The 24,406-nt window shown below is 39.1% G+C and overlaps 1 protein-coding gene across 10 annotated transcripts in view; it reads left to right on the top strand.

Moving 5' to 3' along the window:
* Ube2w (ubiquitin-conjugating enzyme E2W (putative)) overlaps positions 1-24,406 on the top strand; it is a 78,673-nt gene that overhangs the window by 31,375 nt on the left and 22,892 nt on the right. For 3 of the 10 annotated variants that reach the window (XR_003946406.1, XR_003946405.1, XM_017322047.2), the window contains 2 exons: positions 2,655-2,810; positions 16,804-23,758. Coding sequence is in view for 7 of the 10 variants with exons in the window: in XM_017322047.2 (XP_017177536.1) it covers positions 2,655-2,810; positions 16,804-16,839 (192 nt within the window). In the remaining 3 variants the exon portion in view is untranslated. The other 7 variants (NR_073122.2, NM_025773.4, NM_001271017.2 and 4 more) reach the window with 6 other exon arrangements.

The raw sequence follows: 24,406 nt of genomic DNA, 5'->3' as shown, positions 1-24,406 counted from the left end.
TACTTCAAGTTCATGCTGGCTGCATTTGCTATGTATGGAATATGTTAAAAGCCTGATTGAGATTAATTAATTTTGTCTTCAGTTGGTTTCTTAAGACAAGGTCTTACTACATAGCCCAAGATCCTATCCTGCCACAGCTTTTTGGAATTATAGATGGGAACCACTGCAGCCAGCAGAGGACTCGGTTTGATTTTTGTTGGGTCTCTGTGCTGTTCTAGCTGCTTCAGTCTTGCCCTCTGCTCTGCTTGTAGACCTCTGCTGCTTTCACCATAGCTTCCCTCTCTCACCCTCACCACTGTCTCTTCCGTCTGCATTTCCTTTAGGTAGGTACCCAGTTCCTGGCTCGTGGACATTGGTAACAATGTTTTTCCAAGGAGAATACTGCTTCTCCTTTGCTCTGGGAATGAGTAGTCAGTTGTCAGGACCCTTGTATCTGGTTGCCTATGATGATTGGTGATTGTTGATAGCCATGTTAAAAAGTTGACAGGTTTTTACTGTTGGCACTTTCAAAGCACAATTTTCATAGACTTCTTAATTAAGAGACCTTTGGGACGAGGATACTTTTTAAAAGGAATTGTGACCAGGGAGTAAATTCTCAAGGTATTGCCTCTCTTCTCAGTGAAAACACTGCTGATCTGTATTCTGTGGCATTTGTAAATCCCTGTTTTAGACATGTGTAACACAGTCTACAAATAAATATGTAGTGATAAGCTGTGGTTCATACTTCTAAAATTCCACTAAAAAGCAGTTGTGAGTAGACTCAGAAAATGTAGAATTGAAGACTGTTCAAAGCTGGTGTTTTTAGGGCAAGAGCAATGATCTCAGCTGAATGAATGGCATTTCCTAGAACAGCTGTTCACAGGCAAACAGCCCATGCGGTCATGCTAGACAAGGAACTGATGTCTCTCATCGTGACGCTTGGCGTGCTGTTTCTACCTTCCTTCTGTGGGGAGGGTGGACGTGGGTGGCCAGATCTTAAACGCTTAGGAAAGCAAGTTTGAAAGTGATTCTTTTACTGAGTATTGCATGCTAGTAATACTTAAAATGTTAGCAGACTGCCAACTGCATGGGTAATTGGCTTGTTAATATGACTGTTTCTAAGAATCTTAGTAAAATCAGATTTGTGGCTATATGTTTAAAATAGCTATAAAAGCCTTAGCTTATTTTAACTTCACAATATCTATTCTATATTGAATGTGGACATACCTCACTCTAGGTAGGTGGATTTCATTGACTATTTTCTATAGACCAACAAGTGTTTTATCAGTTATGTCATAATTTAGACTTTGGCTTCTCCTTGCTATTTTGCTGTAGCTGGTGTTTTGCAAGGATTGAGAGAGTCTGTTCATCTAGGTTGAGAACTGTTGGGTTTTATGTAGGGACTCATGGTTCTGAATTGGCAACTTTGAATTTATACTTATGATTGTTGTTAGTGTTTGTTTGAGAGAAAGTTTTGCTATTTTCCCAAAATAGCTTTGAACTTCTAGGCTCAAGTAAAATTCCTTACCTCAGACTTTGCAGAAGGTGCCCCTGTGGTGGTCTTCTGCCACACTGAGCCTGACTGTGAATTCTTAACCAGACCCTCACTCAAGTGATGCTGGTGGTGGACTTTTTACAGTGTGATCACTAGGTAGGAGCAACCGCTAAAACGACAGAACTAATGGTATTACTACCTTATAAAATTGACTTGAAGATTAGGGAATTATTTTAATTTGAATTTTATGTAAAATCAAGTGATTTCTCTTAGAGCTGTGGCTCAGAGTAGAGCACTTACATGCTACGTAGCATGTCTGTGGGCCCAAGTTCTTTGTCTAGCATTGCAGAGTAGAGAGAGGCCCACGTATAGGTGTTCCTAAGTCTGCTGCTGCTGCCTTTGAGTTGTCTTGGGAAGTGCATAATGGAATTGTAAGACATGCAGACATCTTCTCTTTCCTCTCTGGATGCTTAGGTGCTCTACTTGAAGTGTTAGGACAGAGGAAGGCCATTACAGTTGTGCTGAGGTAAGGCAAAGGGGCAACGACTTGAGGGAGTAGACAGAGGAAGACGCAAACAGCAGCCAATTAGACTCTGCCTTATTATTTTCTATTTCACCTGAACAGGTTTGATTTGGTTTTTGTTATAGTATCAGAATTAAATACTTTAGAATTTTAGTGCATTTTGTTTTTTGTTTTGTTTTTTATTTATTTGGTTTTTTGGTCTTGTTTCGTTGCATTTGTTTTTTTAAATATGCTTTCAGTGTGTAGCCCGGGCTAGCTTGGAACTTACTGTGTAGTCCGGACTGGCCTCACAGTGCCTGAGAATCACCTGCCTCTGCTTGCCAACTGCTGGAATTAAAGATGAATAATGAGTATTTAGTGGGGACTGAGTAGAATTTGAAAAAAAAAAAAACCCAACATTCTTATAACTGGAGTTTACCATTTTCTAGTACCATTTTCAGTGCAATCTATGAAACAGCCTGTGGGCTCCTCCCACTGCATGGTGATTTATGCAGTGAGGTTGGTACTGAATTGTTGGTAATGGGGGAGCATTTGCTCCTGAGATCTATTTGTTTGTTTTTATTTTATGCCTTAAAATAATACTTGTTAAATGTGGAGAATATTTTAGGTTTTTAATAGAGAATATTGAGCGTTAATGGAATTTCATTTTTTTCTTAGGTCATGTTTACTGGTGAAAATATTCCCATTCATCCTCATGTGTATAGCAATGGTCATATCTGTTTATCCATTCTAACAGAAGACTGGTCCCCGGCGCTCTCAGTGCAGTCAGTCTGTCTCAGCATTATCAGCATGCTTTCCAGCTGCAAAGAAAAGGTAGGACTTGCAACAGTCACTCCAGGTAATGTCTCCTCTTTAAGCATAGGGAGGTTAACAGTTTCAACATATAATTAGCTGTATTTGAAGGAGGACCCATGCTTTTTGTTTTTAAATGACGGTGGATGACTTTTTTGTTATTTTATCTTTCATTCTAAATAGACTAGAGGTCAAAGTCAATGTTTTATATTTCTAATTTATAGTTTATTGAATATACAACATGCTAGCAATGTGGGCAGTAACTAGGCTATAGCTGTCATTTAATCATTTTTAAACAGGACATTTGTGTACATGTTTTTAATCTGAATTTTATTTCCATAAACAAGCACAGAGTAAAAGTGTACAGCACGTTCCTGTTTTTAAATTTCACAGTGGGAAAGTTAGAAATAAAAATCGCCTTACCCTGCTTCCCATCCAAGGCAGCATTTCTCAGAATTTCCTAGAATCCAGAGTTTTCCTATCTTAGTGGTTAGATTGAAGGAGGCACACCATTCACCAGTAGAATTTCTGGAACCTTTTGTTCTGTTTTCCTTTATTCATCTACAGATTCTGTCTCTAATGGAAGTGGGGAAAAGACCAGATGAAAAATGGTGTGAGTTAAATTTTAGATATCTTTAAAGTAGGAGCTCTGGGGTTGTACATGTGTCCTTAGCAGATTGTTTTTTTGTTCTCCAGAGTAAATCCACTACTGTTTTCTTAATTAGAATTTAGAGAATCTTTACGATAATCCTTTAATTTTAAACAATAAATTTATAATCAGTAACACCCAGAGTCACTGTTTTACTAAATAAGTTTCTAAATAAATAATAAATAAATAAGTTCATTAAATAAGTATCAGTGTTAATTCAGAAGAGGTCTGTTTTTGAGTGGGGCAAAGTACACCAAGATGGTTGAGCAGCTAAGCATGCTCAGTATCCCATTCAGAAATACTAAAATGCGGGCTGGAGAGATGGCTCAGTGGTTAAGAGCACTGGCTCCTCTTCCAGAGGTCCTGAGTTCAATTCCCAGCAACCACATGGTGGCTCACAACCATCCGTAATGGGATCTGATGCCCTCTTCTGGTGTGTGTCTGAAGATAGCTACAGTGTAGTCATAAAAATAAAGTAAATAAAATCTTTAACAAAAGAAAGGAAGAAAAAAATATTAAAACGTGCAAAACAACTATTTTAGATGAAATATGATGCATGCATTTTTAACAACACTTTGCAAATACATTATTTTTTATATGTATGGGTGTTTTACCTCCATGTATGTCTGTACACTATGAGCATGCCTGGTACCTGTGGAGGCCAGAAGAGAGCATTGACTTCCCTGGAGCTGGAGTTATAGATGATTGTGAGGCATCATGAAGGTGCTCCAAGGGTCCTCTGCAAGAGCAGCCAGTGCTCTTCACTGCTGAGTGTCTCTCCAGCTGCCTTCACATCACTTTAACTTTACTTTCTTCTGAATTCTCAAGGTGTAATCAAGCTTTGTTTAACTGTAGACGTTGTTTTGAGTCTTCTTCATTTATTACTTCAATATTGCTTCCCCAAGTGTGCAAGTACATACATATACACACACATGTGCACACACACATGCACACACAAAGCTTTTCATCTGGGGGACAGAGCAGTTTGTTCTTACAAGGGCTTCTATATGCCTATGATTCCTCACAGTGAGGTGATGACCACAGGGTTTGCATATAGTGCCATGGAGATGGTCCCTGGAGATTGTCTGCTCATTGCTCTTGCATGGCCTGATGGTCATTAGCGATGATCATTAGCTTTTGTTTGCATTTACATGGAATGTTTTACTCCCAAGTGCCAGAGAGGAACCGTTGCTCCGTCTGCCTCCATCATTCCACTCACTTTCTGGTTTGCTGCTATCGATAAACTATTTTTAGTAGAATTCTTGTATGATAGGCTTAACTGTGATGATAATTTAAGAGTCAGATTTCTGTGAATATAAAATTAAGCATTTATTAGATGCTTCATTTTTTCCCCCTCCCTACTGAATGCTAGGTAACACAAAAAGAAATACACAGCTCTATTTTGTAATCCTATTTTTTAAAGAGATTTTCTCAAAATTGTATCAGGACAATCTTGGAATAGTTAACAAATTGCACCCAAACAGTTTTTTGTTTTGTTTTGTTTTGTTTTTTTCAATTTAAAGATTTATTTATTATATATAAGTACACTGTAGCTGTTTTAAGAGACACCAGAAGAGGGCATCCGTTGTGAGCCACCATGTGGTTGCTGGGATTTGAACTCAAGACCTCTGGAAGAGAAGTCAGTGCTCTTAACCCCTGAGCCATTTCTCCAGCCCCCAAATAGCCTTTTTGTCGTTGATGATTCAAATTACCGTTGATGTGAACTCCTAAGGGCACTGGAAGGGTCAGCTGACAGCTAAGTATATAAGCATTAGAAGTGTTAAGTGAATGGGCTGTTTTCTTCCCAGCAGTCTAGGTTTTCCATCACACTTGCTACTACTTTCTGGCTAGACCTTTCTTAAATGATGCAGCTCTTAATCAGCCTCAGTAGAAGGAGTTCTCTTAATCTCTCATCTTCATTAGTCTAAATAGTTAATTAAGTCTAAACACTGCAAAAGATATTTAATAGGGAAAGAAAGACATTGTTTTATCGAAGTTATTGTAAAAGTTAGCCAAAAGCTCTCTTTTATTATGTTGGAAGCTGTCCCTTTTACTACAGCATTAGAATAAACTTGACATTTGAGCAGAAAGATATACTCATGTCAGGCTGGTACCCAGTAGTTTTCAGGCAGGGTCTCTCCCAGTTTTCCTCCAATGTGTTTAGCATCACTCTTGCCAGATGCCCTCCAGGGTGCCAGGTTTTCTGTATTGTTCCAGCCAGGACACACAGGAGCAGCAAGGTCACTGTTACTATGAGCTCTAAAGCATCTTTCCTCTTAGACTCTGTTTGCATCAGAGTCATCTGCTCTCTCCTTAGTACATTACAATAAAATGATAAGCCTATGTGGATACTTGAAAGTTGCTGTAGTTCTTCACACAACCTTGGTTAAGTAGGTTTTGTGTTAGTTCATTGAGTGACTTTATGGGAAGGATAAGCGGGAAGCACTCGGCTGCCATGTACTGTAACTGACTGTTGCCACCGCCCTTCTGAAAACCATCGAGGCCAACATGCTACTTGTGTTTTAGTGTGTCCATTGTTTTCCTTCATTCTGTAATAATTTTGGTAAACTCACTTCTCTCAGTCACTTTCTTTCAGAACTTACCTGTTTAAATTCTTTTTTGTTGTTGTTTTGTTTTTGCTTCAGAGACGACCACCAGATAATTCCTTTTATGTGCGAACATGTAACAAGAATCCAAAGAAAACAAAATGGTGGTATCATGGTGAGCAGTTTTAATTTCTAGTGACAAATTTTCATTATTTTCATTTGAAAGATGATGTTTGTAAGACTTGGGGAAGTAGTGAGAGGATGTAATTGAGGTAACATTTTTGTAATATTACATTGTAGAAAATTTTGGAAAATGTGGGTATTAGACTAAATTTTTAAAACAATCATACCTATCATAGGAGAAGTAAAATTAGCATTTAATGATTCCAACAATACCATTTAATATCTTGTGTGTTTTTGTTTTGTTGTGATTTTTGAGGGTTGAGACGCTTTTGTTTATTTCTATCCTGGAACTAGCTGTGTAGTCCAGCTTGCAGGTGTCCTCCTTGCCTCTGCCTCCCATGTGCTGGGACTATAGATGTATATCATTGTGATTGGCTGAAGTGCGTCATAATCTCATCTGAAAGTAGAGCCAGCTGTGAGGACCCTTTCTGTGAAATAGTTCTGATGCCCTGTGTATTCAGTTCTGTTATTGGAGGCAATTCCAAAAGTTATCATTTTCATTAGAGAAAGCTGCTCTTGTCCCAACAGCTTGTCTTAGTCATTTTTCTAGTGCTGTGATGAGACACCATGACCTTGGCAATTCTTGTAAAAGAAAGTATTTAATTGGAGCTGGCTTATAGTGTCAGAGGTTTAGTCCATTATCATCATGGCAGCATCAGATGCTAGAGCAGTAGCTGAGAAGTACAGCTTGACCCATGAGCAGACAAGGATATTCTGGGTTTGCCGTGGGCCCTCAAAGCCCACCTCTAGTGACACACCTCCTAATTCTTTGAATTAGTCCCACTCCCTAGTGACCAACTCCCTGATCCTCTACAGACTTTTCTCATTCAAACCACCACAGCTCATTACCTGGCCCCCATAGGCTTGTACCCATAGCATAATGCAAAAATCATTCAGTCCAATTTCAGAAGTCTCCATAGTCTACTAGTCTCAGCATTGTTTAAAAGTACAAAGTTCAAAGTCCCTTCTGAGACTCAAGGCTGTAACCCTTGTAAAATCAAAATCAAATCAAAATTAAAAAAAAAAAGGATTATATACTTCCAACATACAATGGCATAGACTATACATTAATGTTCCACACAGCGGGCAGTGGAGCATAATGAGGGAATATCGGACCAAAGCAATACATCCAAACTGCATTCTTATGTCTATTGTCAAAACATTCTTCAGATCTCTAACTCCTTCCAGCTTTGTTGACTACAATAACACACTCTTCTCTCTTAGTCTGGTTTCTACACCGGGTCGGCAGCTTTCCTTAGCAGATATTCTGTGACTCTGGCATCTCCAGCATCATGGGGTCTCCAGCACAATCCAGGCTCCACCTTTACAGCTTTATACAATGTTCTCTCTGGACCTCCAAGCTGGGACACCCCTGAATACTCCTGGCCTCTGTGGCTTTCCTTAGCCACAAAGGGAGATTCTGTAACCCTTTTTTTGTTCTTGACTCTAAAGTCAGAACCACATGGTCAAAGCTTCCAAATTCTGCTGCTTGCTGAGGCTGAAATATGGTTCCCTTGTTCAATACTTATGCATCAGCTTTCTGTTGTCAGTTGTTTCCTTCACTGCTTAAACTTCTCTTTCATTCCTTTCACGCTGGAAGCTTAGCTGGGTGGGGTCTTACCCTGAGGCCACCCCTCCATTTATTTCATTTAGCATCAGGCTTTTCCTTAAGCACAGGACTTTGCTCCATTATATTTCCTGGTATTTCTTTTCTCCTCAAAGTGTACTTTTTTTGTCTTTTTTCCATACTCAGCTTGCTCCTTTTCATTATAAATCTACAGAAATAGATATAGACCACTAATAACAGACTTAATGCTAGGATGTCTTGAAACCTGTCCTACCAGTGCTGTCCATTCAGAACTCTGCAGTTTAGTCTCAGGAAGATTTTTGTTTGTTTTTGTTTTTGGACAAGAGCAGAAAATAGCCACATTGTTGGCCAGAATAATCAGAACAACAGTCTCTAGACCATTGACTAATAATCTTTTCCTCTGAAACCTCTTGAGCTGGGCTCAGTCTGCGTTAGCACCACTGTCTCCCACACTCTTACTAGTTTGGCCCATTAAGCCCCAAGTTCAACTGCTTTCCTATTCCAAAGTCTCCATACTGCCACCAACCAACATGGTCAGGCCTGTCACAGCAGTCAGTGTTCTGTTGTTGTGAAGAAACATCATGAAGAGGCATGGCAACTCTTATAAAGGAAAGAATTTAGTCAGGGGCTGGCTTACAGTTTCAGAGGTTTAGTCCGTTATCATGGTGGGAAGCATGGCAGCGTGCAGGCAGATGTTGGAACAGTAGCTGACAGCTACATCCTGCTCTACCTTCTGCTCCACAGGCAGAGAGAAACACACACACACACACACACACACACACACACACACACACACACACACAGGGTTTGGTGTGGGCTTTTGAATCCTCACAGCCAAAGCTGATCCAGTGACACATGTCCTCCAGTGAGGACACAGCATCTAACCCTTTGAAAGTGTGCCACTCCCTAAGGACCAAATCTGTGAGCCTGTGTGGGACATTCCCAGTCAAGCCACCACTCAGCTATTCTTTGAATATTTGATGTTCTGCCTGTTTTAGCTTTTTGAAGAAAATATGCTCGATAGTATTAACTTTCTGTTTTCCTTGTTCTGGGGGTAATGTATAGACTTATAATGCATAATTTATGACAATTACAAATAATCATATGTAAACCAATCTTACTGCTATCTCAGGGATATAGCTTAAATTGAAAGCAAATGTTTATATTCCCCAGTGAACTTTTTTTTTTTTTTTTTTTTTTTGGTATTTGGCAATGGATTCCTGATCTCATGCCTGCTGGACAGTCCTAGGCCTGAGCTATATCCCCTTTATATCCATAAAAGTATTTATTTTCATTGATGGGGCTTTTGGGTTTTCCATTTTATTAATCTAAAGAAATCAAATTTGGGGCTGGTGAGATGGCTCAGCTGATAGAAGCACTTGACTGCTCTTCCGAAGGTCCTGAGTTCAAATCCCAGCAACCACATGGTGGCTCACAACCACCCATAATGAGATCTGATGCCCTCTTCTGGCACATCTGAAGACAGCTGCAGTGTACTTATGTATAATAATAAATAAATCTTTAAAAAAAAGAAAAAAAAGAAATTAAATTTGGCAAAACTTAATGAGAATATGGCCCTTTGTCTTTCTATTCAATGTGAAATCTTCTGTGTTCATTAAACTGTAAATTTAAACCTTAACATTTCCAAATGCCCAGCTGAGGTGAGCAGAGTGGGTGCAGTGGCACTGTGCACAGTGTAAGGAGGCCATGCTGAGGCCAGGGAAGTGTACGCGCCCAGTGTAATAGGGAAGTGAGTAACACACCCCAGAGGACCCTGACTCAGATGGGAAGCCTGGGCGAGAACTCGCCGTGAGATGTTGATTTCCTTCCTAGGGTGCATTCTTTACAGATTACAGAGATTGTCAGGTATGGTGCTTCATACGAGACAGAAGAATCAGGAGCTCAAGATGATTCTTGACTATGTTACAGATGTGAATCAAGCCTGAGCTGCATGGACCCTGTGCATAAGGACAGCTACTGTAAAAGACAGACAGTAGATTAGAAGTTTATGGAATTCAGTAAACATCTAGAAGAGTAATAGTTAGCTATTTAAGAAGAAAGTTATCGCTGAGGCGGGTGTAGGGATGCATGACTGCAAATTTGGGATGCAACCCACATTTGGAACTGCTGTACTAGAGCATGGGTAGCTAGCTTGTCAGGGGCCACAGCTCTTAAGAGAGCTAGCTGATGCTTCCTCACCAGGTAGGGGTGAGATTTTCAGCCTCCATTGCCAGCCATGGTAGGAGTTTGACTGTCATGTACAGGTATTGTATATGCAGTCACAGACACTATGAGTTCTTGTGAGCAACAGCTTCTTATTGTTACTGTATGTGCACGCCACGGCTTGTATGTGGGGGTCAGGTTTGCACTGAGCCGCTGTGCACTTGCTTGTAAATATGTTTAAAGTAGCCTTGATTTGCTGACTCAAGGTGGCGCTCTCTGGTTTTTTTATGCTTTCTTTTCCCACGTGAACCCTGACTGCCTAGATAACCTTGTACCATTTCGCTTTGAGACAAATGTGCTGCATCTGTACTCAGGAAAGGAGCACCGTCTGCTGAAATGAGAGTGGAACAGGTGCTGGACCATCCAACTAGGATGCTTCTTGTTTGAATTTTTTTTTCATCATGTATAAGATGCTAAGACCTTTCAATAGTTGGAGCATGGTATTGTCTTTTCCTTTGTACACATCTAAATGCCAGTTAGTTACAGGCATTATAAACATCATTATTATATAGTTCAGAATTGTTGAATTTGCATTATCTTAATGATAGACATAATCATATCTATTCACAAAAAGCCTAAGTTGTTAGCTTTATTGGAATTTTCCCCAAAGCCAGTTATCTTTTGCAGGTTCAATTTTAGAAGATCTTCACTGATCATCTTTAACACTCACTTTTCAGAACATGTGCATCAATGCTCTGTCCTTTGCCCTTGCCCTTCCTTCTCCCTTTTCTTTCCACTATGTAGTCCTGGCTTGTCTGGAACTTGTGACAGCCAGGGTGGCCTTGAACTTGTGGTAATCCTCTTGGTTCTTGAGTGCTAGGATTGGGGGAGGCGGGCGGGATGGCACCACATCTGGTTTATAAATACCTATTCTTGTTGATGCTTTTATTTTTCTCATTATCTCTGTTTACTAGGCTAATTTTGCACCCCTGAGCTCAAAGAATCTCCACTCTTCGACTTAGCAGCGGCTTTTAAGCCCTATAGACTTATTTCTTAGCTGTCTTAGGGTTTCTATTGCTGTGATGAAACACCATGACCAAAAGCAGCTTGGGGAGGAAAGGGCTTATTATAGCTTTACACACAGGTCATGGTCCATCACTGAGGGAAGTCAGACCAGGAACTTAAGGCGGGAACTGATGCAGAAGCCATTGAGGAACACTGGCTTGCTCCTCATGCATACTTAGCCTGCTTCCTTTTATATGTCCAGGTGGTCCTGGATCAGTGGTGACACAGCTCATAGTAGGCTGTGCCCTACTAATCAAGCATTAATCAAAGGAGTCCCCACAGGTCAGTCCTATGGAGGCACTTTCTCAATTAAAGTTCCCTCTTCCCAAATGACTCTAGCTTGTGTCCATTGGCAAAAACTGGTCAGGACATTAGTGTTACCTAATTTTCCAAGGATTATAAGGACAGATCCTTTTTCATATGTGGTCAGTGAAACTGTTCCAGAAGATTCAGGGCCAAGAGTGGGATGTATCTTAGTGGTCACGTGTCTGGTCAGTGAGGCCCAGGTTCAACACACATGTGCACGAACTCACAGTCAGGATTTGGATAAACTCTTCCCTCACACTTTCTAATCCTCAAATTCATTCTCCCTCTTCTCCTCCCCCTCCCCCTCATCTCCCTCCCCCTCCCCCCTCCCCCCTCCCTCCCTCCCCATATGTGCACACAGAAAGCTAGCATTTTAGTCTTGAGAGATTGAGTGGAATTATGTTTGAGGCGTTCAGCTCTATAGCCATTCTGTATGGCATTAACAACATACATGGGTTAGCATGTATAGCATAAATGGAAGCAGAGAGGCAAAAGAGATTTAGTTGGAATAATGATGTGTGTGCTCTAAAGAGGACTTCGTATAGGCAGGATGGAGACACTCATAGTGGAAGATTACAAGTCTGAAATCATTTAAGGTCCTGGTTTTCTAAGATGGGAACCTTAGAAGTCAGGCTGAAGTTGATCTACCAGACAACAGTTAGGTCTTCATACAGTATTTGGAGCTTACATTTTGCTTGTCTACGTTATTCTTATTTAGAATCTCTTTCAAATTAGGTCAGTTCTTCTTAGCTTACTGCTAATCCATTTTTATGCTTCATACCTCATATTGATTGATTTTGAAGTTTCTAAAACAGTGGTTTATTAAAAAGTAATCATATTAGGTAGAGTTTGGAATATAAGAAATTGTATTAGTATGTGACTATATATTCCTTACTGTTACTTGAAAATAGGACTGCTTTCCAGGACCACTTTTCTAATTAGGTTATATCTGCATTGGATGCAAGCATGCCTTGTTGCCACTTAACACAGGCATTTGTCTGCTCTGAAAAATAAACTGAGCAGAGACAATTAGGGCCAGAAAACATCTTCCTTATATAGAATCATATTTTTGAATGAATGATTTAGAACCCAAAGATTTTTGGTTTCTTCTTCTTTTTATAATGAATGGCTTTCTTTGAGAATTTCATACAGTATTTTAATCACATTCACATCCCACTCCTTCCTCTAACCCTTCCCAGATCCATGCCCACCTTTTCATATCCCTCTCCCAAACCTCATGCCCGCCCGCCCTCTCTCTCTCTCTCTCTCTCTCTCTCTCTCTCTCTCTCTCTCTCTCTCTTTCTTTCTTTCCTCTCCCCCCCCTCCCATGTTCAGTTTGGGATAACCATATGCTCATGGATGAGGCCAGCTGCTGGAGTATGGTTGAGGTATCAGGGTCTACACTGTTAAGGAAAACTAATATTTCCTCTGCCCCCACCCCCACCCCCCCAAGCTGTCAGTTGTCAATAGCTCCTGAGTTAGGGGTGAGAGCTTGTGAGCACAACATTGATTGGCTTGGCTTTGTGCAGGTATTGTACAGACAACCACAGCTATTAGGAGGTCATGGATACACCAACAAACTGCAGAATTTTTATCGTCAGACAAAAAATTATTCATAGCTGGACGTGGTGGCGCACGCCTTTAATTCTAGCATTTGGGAGGCAGAGGCGGGTGGATTTCTGAGTTTGAGGCCAGCCTGGTCTACAGAGTGAGTTCCAGGACAGCCAGGGCTATACAGAGAAACCCTGTCTCAAAAGAAAAAAAAATTATTCATAGCAAAGATACATAGTATCATTTTATTAGCTATAAAAGTATTACAGTGACATAGACAACAAAAAACATTTGATAATAAAACTTGTTTTCTGGAGTCAGTATTAAAAATCTTTCATATGTAGTTGTTTTCAAGAGGGGAGTCCAGACCCTTGATTTTTAAAGCACTCAGACTGTGATGTGGTCAGTTAGACATTAGGTTAAGTTCACACTTGAGGGTCTGAATCAGAAATAAAGGTTTATAGGCAATGGATTCAGCATAGTATTTAGATAGCATGTGTAACAAATGGTTGAGTTTAATATGGGAAGAAGTTGAGCAACCTTTTCTTTCGAACTGCATAATTCCTGTAGAATTATGAAGATTTTAGGAGGAGGGGAACATAAAACTATCTCAGATTAGTAGTGTTAATGCTTTAGGGTTGGGGATGTAGCTCAGTTAGTAGAATGTTTGCCTAGCATATGAGAAAGTCTTGCATCACATAAGTGGGACACAAATGTCATCCAGCCTTTTAGAGGGGAAGACAGATCAATTCTCCATCTTCTATGTTCCCAGTTCAAAGCCAGTTTGGGCTACTGGAGACCATGTCTCGAAAATTAAAACAGAAATACCTCCTTTTCTTCCTACTTTATAGCCTTTTGTCCATAGATTCACAAATTTATACTAACTGTGAACCTTTTGTTTTACCTTTTATGGCTACAAAATTACTAAATTCCTGAATCCAGAGCTTGAGTGGTTTGTCAGTACCTTCACCCTCCTCACGGGTGACAGTTCTATTTCCTGTCTGTTTTAAAATCTTCCTTAAGTCCATTTGGCAAAGGAAAACTAATTCCTTCAACTGTTATGAGAAAAAACTTAACTGTAAATATTTTGTCTCTCATGGTACCAGCATATGTTTTTCTAGTTTTGTGTCCTGGTGAGACTTGAGGAGGTGGATTTCCAGCGTAATACGCCTTTATAATTGTGGGGGAATGAATGTAATGTCCTTTCTCTAGCTCTTACGTTCCCATAAGCTCAGTGATGTCAGTAGTGATGGAGGTAACCTCTCTGTGTTATATTGGAGATGGGATTTTGTAGAGGCTTTGGTAGTTCCAGAGACAATTAACATCATTATTCTGGGATTTTCTTTTCAAGGTGTTATATTACCACAGTAGTTTAGCCAAGAGGTTAAAGACTATTAATGGTCTTTCACAACCTTCTATAGTCATATATTTGTCCTAACCCAAAATAGGATTGATTCCAGTGTTCCTGTGTGTGCCCATCTAGCATCTATTAATAATGTTTGCTTATAGTTAGAAAACTCTATTCCTTGAAGGTTTTTTGTTTTGTTGTTTGGTTTTTACCTCTTAGCTATGGGAAAGAAGAGTGATGATTTTGACTCATACTCAGGTTCAAACCAGTTAGTACCGGCTTCATTACATGTATTTATTGAGGATTTATAACCTTTTAAGTACTTGGGATTCCTGTTGCTAAAGATCATTGAATTCAAACTTTAAAACTTAATACATTTCCACAAAACTCAAGTGTTCAAGGCAGGTACAACCATATCAACCTAAATTTATTTTAACATTTGATCTAAGATGCAGACTGGGATAGAAGAAAGCTTTAGGGATTTTATAATCATTTTATTAGCACATTCTACAGAAACGTACCGCACTGCAAACCTTCCAGAATGAACAACCATTCATAAAGGTAAATTTGTGCTGCCATCTAAAACTTATGAAATACAAGCTTGTTTTTAGTTTACTAAACACCATGCTTGATTGGGTTTAGTAACTTTATGTAAATTGTCTGTGCCACTCTAAAGTTCATCTCAATACACTGGCATATGGGGTAGAGCTCCTCGCCATACTGTAGCTTATAGATTTAAGTCGGATGGGTTGTCGTGTTTGTCTTAAATATCTTATTGAGATGACATTCTTATAATCCATCTAGTTTGGAGGGCATTGTAGGCAGATTGCAAACTTGAGGTTGGCCTCGAAAGTTTAGCAAGAGCTATATAAGAGTTTATATATATTTATAAGAGTTTATAAATTCCCCACTTGTTTTTTTCTTCAGTGTGTTCTTTTTCATTTGAAGGGTTTAGTCATGCCATTTAGCACTTAGAATTTGAAGGCAAGAAGATGAGGAGCCAGCCCTGTCTACTTAGCAAGGTTGAGAGCAGAGTGAGCCACATGAACCCTATCTCAGAATATTGTCAGATTTTGGGGTGTGTGTGTGTGTGTGTGTGTGTGTTCGTGCTCTCAAAGGTCAGAAAAGGACTTCCCTGGAGCTTGAGTTAATAAGTCATTGTGAGTAACCCACCATCCATGCTGTGATAGAACTGTGATCCACTCCAGGAGCACTTATCTCTGAGCCATTTCTCCAGCCCGTTTGTCTTGTTTTGATAGAGGGTGTTTGGCCCAGGTTGGCTGCACATTCAACATCTCCTGGGCTCTTGGTGCTTATTGTTGATGCTGGGGATTGAGCCTGCATGTTTTTGTTTTTTTTTTTAAATGATTTAAACTATGCCCAGGATTAGGAAAATACTGTGCCACTGAGGTTTATCACCAACCTATGACTAATTCTTTTTATTTATTGATTTATTTATTTTTATTTTATGTATTTTATGTACACTATAGCTGTTCAGATGGTTGTGAGCCTTCATGTGGTTGTTGGGAATTGAATTTTTAGGACCTCTGCTCGCTCCGGTCGGCCCCGCTCACTCCAGCCCAAAGATTTACTTACTATACAAAAGTACATTGTAGCTGTCTTCAGACACACCAGCATTCAGAAGAGGGTGTCAGATCTTATTACGGGTGATTGTGAGCCACCATGTGGTTGCTGGGATTTGAACTTAGGGCCTTCAGAAGAACAGTCAGTGTTCTTACCTGCTGAGCCATCTCGCCAGCTCTGATTTATTTTTAAAATATAGTTTATTTACCATGTATATTATAATCCATGAATTCCCCTAGCATGACAGAATTAACTTAGTCTTTATTGGTGGAAATTCCGTTAGCACTAATTTATCAGCCTTTATGTGGAATTATTGTAAAAACTGTGGCTAGTGTTTCCTGAGCTCTTCCTTTATAAAGCTGCATAGCTCTTGGCAGTTACTGCTGGTCCCAGGCTTCTTTCTGAAAAGTAACAGTCCTCAATTCCTCATGTGCATTTTTTTGCCAAATTAGTTTTCTAAAATAAGTGATAGACACTACAGTTATATACTGTCTATTATGTGGAGGCTGCCAGGAGGTATTGTAGGTATTGAGGGTTTTAAATGACCTTGCATATGAATATTTCTGAATATTGTGAATACTTTTTGAGAATTAGTTTTCTGAAGGGACATTAACATTAAGTGCCTATTGATTGATTTGAAAGTTGTATCTTACTATTGAAGGAGAGTTACCTTATAGACTAAAGGTGTATTTTATTTAATGTAAAATGTCATGACTGCTTAAGAATTGCTGATAGAAAAATTCTCTTCAGATGTGTCTGAATATGTGCATATCAATTTCTTGTTTCAAATTGAACTGATATACTAATCATATATTAATTTAAGTTTGTGCAAGCTCTCATTTCCTTGAAAGAGTAAAGGTTGGTTTGCTTATATTATATAACTGAACACAAATTTTCATCTGTAAGACTGAGAACGGCAAGTCAGGCTGGCCACGTTCTTGCTACTTGGCATTATTTCTCCATGTGATGAGCTTGTAGATGAACTTACACGTGCTTCCGTTTCTAATTCTCTTTTTCTCCTTTCCTTAAAGATGACACTTGTTGATGCCGCTGCCCTCCTCCTGTAGCAGAAGATAGTCCTACTGAGAAATGAGCACTTTGATCATTCAGTCTTTGAACTTTAACCTTTGACTGGAAGTGACCTATAGGCAATGAAGACTACTTCCTTTTACTGCATTTTTACTCGTGTGCATTCTGGGCGCATGTTGATCGCTGGTTCAGTCCAGTCAACCGACATGCTTTTATTAGTCATACAGTATTAATGCAGGTGTCAGGAAATGTCAACTATAATTCCATTTTTTATTTTTATTTTTTTAAGCTTTTGGAAAAGTTCCAGGTCCTCGTGTATTGTGCAATAACAGTGACTTCCTCAGTGGTTTGGGGACGTTCATTGCCGGCAATGGACGTTGTAAAAGGAAGAGTTTTCTTAACTCCTGCCACTTGGTGATTAATGCATGATAGGGCCTATGAAATGAATTTATCAGTTGTTGTGGGATTATAAGGAAAGTGAGGGATCCAACATTACATTGAAAGCCACCCCAATTGTTTATATTTGGATTCTATGCACTGTGATCCTAAGGCCAACAGCATGAAATTACATGCATCTTTAAAGGACCGAAAGAAAGATCATTGCATATTTATTTAATTGTTTATATCTGCTGTCAAATTGTTTTGACATGGAAAGTTTTCGAGGAACATTGGCAGAGAGGTACAATATGTTATCCCTATGGTGAAAATAAATTCATTTGTTGTATATACTCCTCAGTCTCTGAAGTGAAGGTGTGAATAATAGAGTGTGGATGGTTAACCAAGGTGTTGTTTGGAAGTAAAAGAAAAAATGGCAGTGATGATTAAATTACTGCCATCCATCATTTGGGCCTGTTATTATTTTTCCAAGTATATTATACTCTGTTACTTCCTGCTAGCCATCAGCATGAGCCCTATTGCCTAAACACTATTTCATTTATTTATGTTTGGAAAAAATCCATAAACATTTTTGTTTGTAATCTTGTTTCTTTTGTTATGTTTTCAGTTGTTTAAATGTTATAATACTTTAATTGAAAGAATTTTGTCAAGTTTTTTTTTCTTGTAAATTTTCTTTACTTGTATCATCTTGTCCTTCAATACTGTACCCTAAAATAAGAAATACATTTTTGACAGAGGCTTAATGTTTTAACAAAAGAGTGTGGACATTTTTATTTTAAGATTTTGGTAAAAGGATACTATAAAAACAATGTTTGCTTATTTGTCTCACTTACCCATTGTGTAGGGTTTCTTGGAAGAACTTGTTTTGTTTGTTGAGAAGATTTTGCCTACAGTTAGATGAAGTTTTTCTGTCTGCCTGTCTGTCTGTCTCTACTCTTATCTATCTGTATGTATGTAGGTATCTATCTATCATCTCTCTCTCTGATCTATAAAACAATTGTTGAGAAGGTTCCATCCTAAATACCATGTACCATGTAATGATTATATAACTAGGTCTTTTTAAGAAGTGATTAATGTATTTTATAAATTACCTTTTCACATATGCAAGCTCTGTTTCTATGACAATGTTATTTTTACTGATGCCTTACTGTTATAGTCTTTTTGAATATCCTGCAGTGAATATATTAATCAATTTGGGCTAAAAATAAAAGCCAGTTGGCTGAAAGGTCTGACGGTATGTAAACCCATAAAAAAATCATTCAACTGATAATTGGTAAAGAATATTTTAAAAATTGTTTTTAACCTCTGTGTAGATGACATTTTGTAGCTTTTTACATGTTGTTAATTAAGGGCATATAATTTTACACTCTAAAAGTATAACTGCTGAACTCAGGGGTGGGTAGACTTCAAAAATATGTCTACTGTAGAAATAACTTGAAAAAAATTAAATCCATGGCCAGCCACCAAATTGTGGACACTGTTTATAAAACTAGGGAGCAATCATCATTTTTTAAAGATTATAAACGTTTTCTTCTGTCTTGACTGCATGTATATAAGTTCCCACAGTAACCATTATCAGTTTTATTAGTTGGCCTTCTTGACATGAAAAAAATCTTTACGTTCTTACGTTTCTTCTGCTTTTACGATGAAATCACAGCTGTAAGTTAAGTTTATGTCACTGCTCTAAATATTAATTAGCTCTTTTGTCGGGTTGGGGACACAGGGAGAAACACTTACCTATCCGTGGTCCTCTTACTAAAATCCTGGCCTGTGACGTCACTCACCGAAGGAGCTCCCACACCAGGTCAGCAGCAACAGTGCTGGAATGTAGATCACCAGCTTCCGTTGTGCTTTTATAACAGTGCTTTACTATACCTCTCTCTATGCAGACACTGTAGGGCAGACGCAAATGAAATGGGAAATAGGGAAAAACCAAACACTTTTGCTTCATGTTTGGTACCAAGAGAAGAAATTAAAAATATATCTAAAATAGTGGAGCATCAACTATTACTAATTCATAATTAGATTAATATTACTCCTTTGAATTTAGAAGCCACTGAAAATTCTTTTACACTTGCATTTAATTATTTGTCATTATTAAGAGTCATAAGATGTGTATCTGGGTCATTGTTCTGTTGAGGGCAAGTTATAAAACAAATATTTTGCTGTAATGTTAACTACTGAAAGAGCCAGAATTACAAGAAATGCATATGAAATATGCTGTGTTCATCCCTCCTTCCTGCATCCTCGACTAAGTACTAGCCTGCAACATTACATTTTCACACTTAGGGGCTGTGTCTGTCTGTATGTTTGCTCCCCACCCCACCCCCCATCACTCTCTCACACATTTATTTTAGGCTGCTCTCTTGTTTTGCCAAATTTTGTTAACATGAGATACAGGCAATTCCTTGTTTTTGAAGTTACAAACTTGATGCCCTTCCAAATACAGACAAATGCTATATATAGGTTTTATGGAGAGAAGTTAGTTTCAGTTTTGTGGGTGTTCTCTTAGGGAGTTTATATTTACTTCTAAAGGATTTATATGTAATTCTCTTTAGCTAATGGGGCTTTTTTTTTAAAGGTCCTAGGAAAAGGGTTAACAGCTAGAAAAAGACTGTAATCTTTGTTGCTTTGACTTGGCATGTAGACACATGTTACTAAGTGACAAGGGTGGCTTACTGTTTTCCCTTTCTGAATTTTAAATACATGCAAATGCATATATAAGTAATGATTTATATATATATACATATATATATATATGTATATATATATATAAAAATTACTTACCAACATTGATAATAACTTCTGGAGATCCTAAACCAGCTATCTGGAGACTGGTTTCATCAAAGGTAAATTGACAGTAAAGAAAATGATCAGTGAGATGAAAATGGTGGGTAAATGTGTTATTTCTTGTAACAAAAATCTTTTTTTTTTTTTTTTTTTTTTTTTTTGGGTTTTCGAGACAGGGTTTCCCTGTGTAGCCCTGGCTGTCCTGGTACTCACTCTGTAGACCAGGCTGGCCTCGAATTCAGAAATCCGCCTGCCTCTGCCTCCCAAGTGCTGGGATTAAAGGCGTGTGCCACCACTGCCCAGCTACGAAGTCTTTTTATAAAGCCTGTAGTTTTTGAGAATTGCAATATTTTAAATTTTCTAGGAGTAGAGTAGAAGAGGAGGTACTATATATTGAAAGGTTTTTTTTGTTTGTTTTTGTTTTTTGGTTTTTTTTGTTTTTTAGTTAAAAAAAATTGAATGTGTCTAGGTCTCAGCTTTCATGGTTGCTGCTGCTTATATTTCTCATTTTTAATATTGTTTTTAATCTATCTTAGTGGAAGGCTAAAGGTTATAATTATGTTTAATTGTATATGCATGTAAATTGGTTTTTAAAAAGTACCATTCTGAAGATTCATTATCAGACTTCTGAAAGCGGAGGTGCCACTCAGCGGCAGCTCCATTCACACCACCACAGAGCACACAGGCAGCCGCTGTCATGCCGTGTGCTGCTCCAGTGTAACCTCTGATGCCTTTGCATGGTTGCAGTCTGTGGAGCTGTCTGGGGCAGCAGCTGCTCCCACCCTTGTTATTGTCCTTCTTAGGTCTCTGTCCCTACTTTCTGTCACGTCTTACTACCTCTTCTCTTCTCATAGATGCTCAATGTCTTCTCATTTCCTCTTCTGACTTGTAAGTTTGTTTTTTATTTTTGTTTAAGGTTAGGGAATCTAGAGAAGAAAGATTGATAAAATTATATCTGATTTCCTTTCTTTCTTTTTTTGTCTTGTTATGTATTTTTTGGTTTGGGTTTGGTTTTTGGAGACAAGAGTTTCTGTGTGTAACCCTGGCTGTCTGTAGACAAGCCAGCCTCAAACTCACAGAGGTCAATCTGCCTTTGCCTTCCAAGTGTTGGGATTAAAGATGTGAGCCACCACCACCCAGCTACATCTGAAAATTTTAAGAAATTGAAAAAATACTTTCTATAAATAAGATACATGGGTGTGTCTGTGGTGTTGGTGGGGGTGTACCTAACTTCATTTCATCAGCAGGTAGCTAAATGTATCAACTAATTGACAAAACTAAGCTGTGAGCACTGTCGTTGAATTTCTTTGGTAGTGACATGGGGGGATTTGTACTTGTTTTCCATTAGATAGGGCCTCCTCCAGAATCTGTTACTTCTCAAGTGAATTAACTTGTCTTTACATTTAAATGTGGTAAAATCATTTGTGAATGACTTTTCCTCAACATAAATTGTTCATTAACTCAGACAGGATTTCAGGCATCATTATCTTTAGAGGCACATAGACTCTGAACATTTCAGGCTTAGCTCGCTGTATAGTTCTGTGATCTGCTAAGTAAGGTATTAGTTGACATCTTGGTTCTCAGATTTATTATTTGGTGATGAGTCTGATTACATGATGAGGTTGTGCTGGGCTTTTCTGCTGTGAGCAGGCGTCCCTCGCTCGGGTGTGCCTCGGGAAGGAGAAGCAGATTTTCAGCACCAGTTCATGCAGCCTGTCATTTTTTTTTTTCTTATCCTCAAAGACAAAACGTACTGAAAACATTTTCTGAACTCTCTGTGAGACATAACTTGTCATAGTCTCTGGTCTATAGAAAGACTGAAAAAATTCTACTGTCTGAAAGCCTGAAGCAGAACTGTGAAGGCATTCTGAGATTATCAGATACCACAAAGGTGCACGTCTCTTCATAATAACAAAACACTCAGAGGCCGATTGTCAGCATACAGAACGATTTGGGTAGATTATTGAATTATCTAGTACATGTTCCGGTCAGAGTAAATGTGTTCCTATTGCTGCCACCATTCTTTTGGTGATCTCAGTAGAGTGTGCTCGGGATGGCAAGCTCAGGCCTGAGGGTTTGAACAGGGGGTATATATATTTTCTAACTACAAATTACAAAAATATGTAAAGTAACTACTATTTAACTAGAATGTATAAGACAGACAAATCTGTGTTATATATTTTTCAATACATGTACCAACCTTTCTTAGTTGAACACAGGTTACTTTGTGCGCTTTATGGATCTTGAGTAACTTTTAATAATAAAGCAGTTGTCATTTGCTCTCCCATACCATATACTTGAATACTAACTGGATAAGTATGAGAGTTCTTTGCAGTTTATAGTACTGTAAGCTTTAATTTGTATAGTGCGTCTTGTATATGAAAGCCTACTATTTAAAAGATTATGGGAACAGTCAGCATCTGTTTCCAAATGAGTGCACGCTCGGCATGAGGGGGTCACTGAAGCTGCTTATCCAGAGGTGGTCCTTACTCAGCGGTGGGGTGCTTTATGCTTCAGGGAAGCAAATCCTGGCCGGTGATCAAAACGACTCTGCAAACACTAATAATTCAGGACAGCCTAACACCTTGTCTCCAAACTTTAAAAAGGCTGAGGCCAGACAGTGCTGTCTCCTGCCTGGCCTCAGTCCCTCGTGCCGATACTGAAAAAATACAAATCTTACTAAAGAGTGTCAGGGCAAGCTGGGTACAGTGGTGTGTACCTTTAATTCCGTCACTGTGGAGGTGGAGGTGGAGGCAGATGGATCTCTGTGAGTGTGAGGCCAGCCTGGTCTACATAGTTCCAGGGCAGCCAGGGCTGCATAATAGGACTCTGTCTTGAAAAAAACAAAACAAAAACTAGTAGTAGGGCAAGGAGGATTTAGGAATTAAAATTGAGACTTTGAGTTACCATAAGTCTGATGTTGTTTAAGTTAAAGTGCCGTGGTTAATAAGGACAGCATATAAAGAATTCCTGGATGCTTTTCTGAGTGTGCTCATTGGACAGCTAACTAAGATGAGTGACTCTTGAAGCTACAAGAAGAGAGAAGAGAGTGAGCAGATGGGCTGGCTGGGAGGAAATGTGTGCTTAGCTAGTTTCTTTTCTTGAGTCATCCATTCTCATAGGTAGCTTCTACCAGCAAGCCGTTGTTGCAGCTGGCTACTAGGCTAGTAGGTGGTTAGAGAAAGCAGCACCTGCTTTTACTTTGCAGTTCTCCACAGTCCTTAACGTGTTTTTTACCATCCATAGTAAGTCTGACTGGTCTCCACTAGGTAAACTGCTGTGAATATGTGGGTCTGTTAAAGTCCCCCTGTTGCTTACTGTGTTCATACAAAGGCAACACACAGTCTTAATTAAACACAACTGAATGGAGAGGTCAGATGATGGTGTTATGTGCTTGAATAGCTAAGGCCAGAGCCATGGTGCTCTAGCTCTGCCTCAGTGAATGTCCCTTGAGGTAGGTTTTGATTAGGTAATGCTATTCTAAAAGTACTGTCATGTTAATGCAAGCATATACACGGGAGTACCTGTGTGCCCTGCAATTTAGTAAGGTACACCTGTCATTCTCCTCAGGGAAAGGAAAGTAAAAATCCAAGATTGAAAGCATCTTTTCGTGTCTACCTCGCCTTTCAGGCCACTGTAGATGACTATGTACCACTGAGAAGAGCCAGAGTGTGGATGCCTGAGTCCTGCATACATTTAACTCAACATGGAAAGCGTTTGAGTCTCTGCTCTTACTCCAATAAAAGCAAATGTCTATCTTTCCTGGTGTAATTTAATGGTGGTGGTGTCTGCTCTGATAATCCAAAGAATCTGACACATTAATCCTTTCTCACATTTGGGGGGGGTGGGGTCAGATCTTAGTAAATCTAGCCTTAAAACACCTCCCCTTCTTTCTAGTACCCTGGCCATTGTGGGTGTTCAGCACCTGCCTAGACTTCCCAGGCTGCTCTTGACAACCAACAAGCCTTGTCCCAAAGTTATGACTATATATTGCTAAAGTCCTTGTATCAAAGGCCCAGCATCCATCTGCTTTTTTTTTAAGTTTAGTGTGTGTGTGTGTGTGTGTGTGTGTGTGTACGTACCATGTTTGCCAGTGCCCTCAGATGCCAGAAGAGGGGTGTTGGAATCCGTGGATCATTGTGAGCTGCTTTGTGGGTACTACAAACTGAATCACAGTCCGTTGCACAAGCAGCAAGTGCTCTTAAAACTTGAGCCATCTCTCCAGCCCCCGGCATCTGTTTTTCTACCTAAAGGTTTTATCACTTTAATGTTCAACCAGTAAAGCTCATTATCTTTGTCCTGTCTTCCCTCCCTCCGACTAATCATGTATCCTGTGTTGTCCTCTAATTTTAGGTAGACCATTGCAAGATGTATTGGTGATCCTGGCCTATAAGGGACAGTACTAAATATATTGGTTTT

Source organism: Mus musculus, chromosome 1 (genome assembly GCF_000001635.26).
Source record: "Mus musculus strain C57BL/6J chromosome 1, GRCm38.p6 C57BL/6J".
NCBI classification, from domain to species: domain Eukaryota; kingdom Metazoa; phylum Chordata; class Mammalia; order Rodentia; family Muridae; genus Mus; species Mus musculus.
Note: the sequence above shows the minus strand (reverse complement) of the source record. Positions and strands in the feature narration are given on the sequence as shown.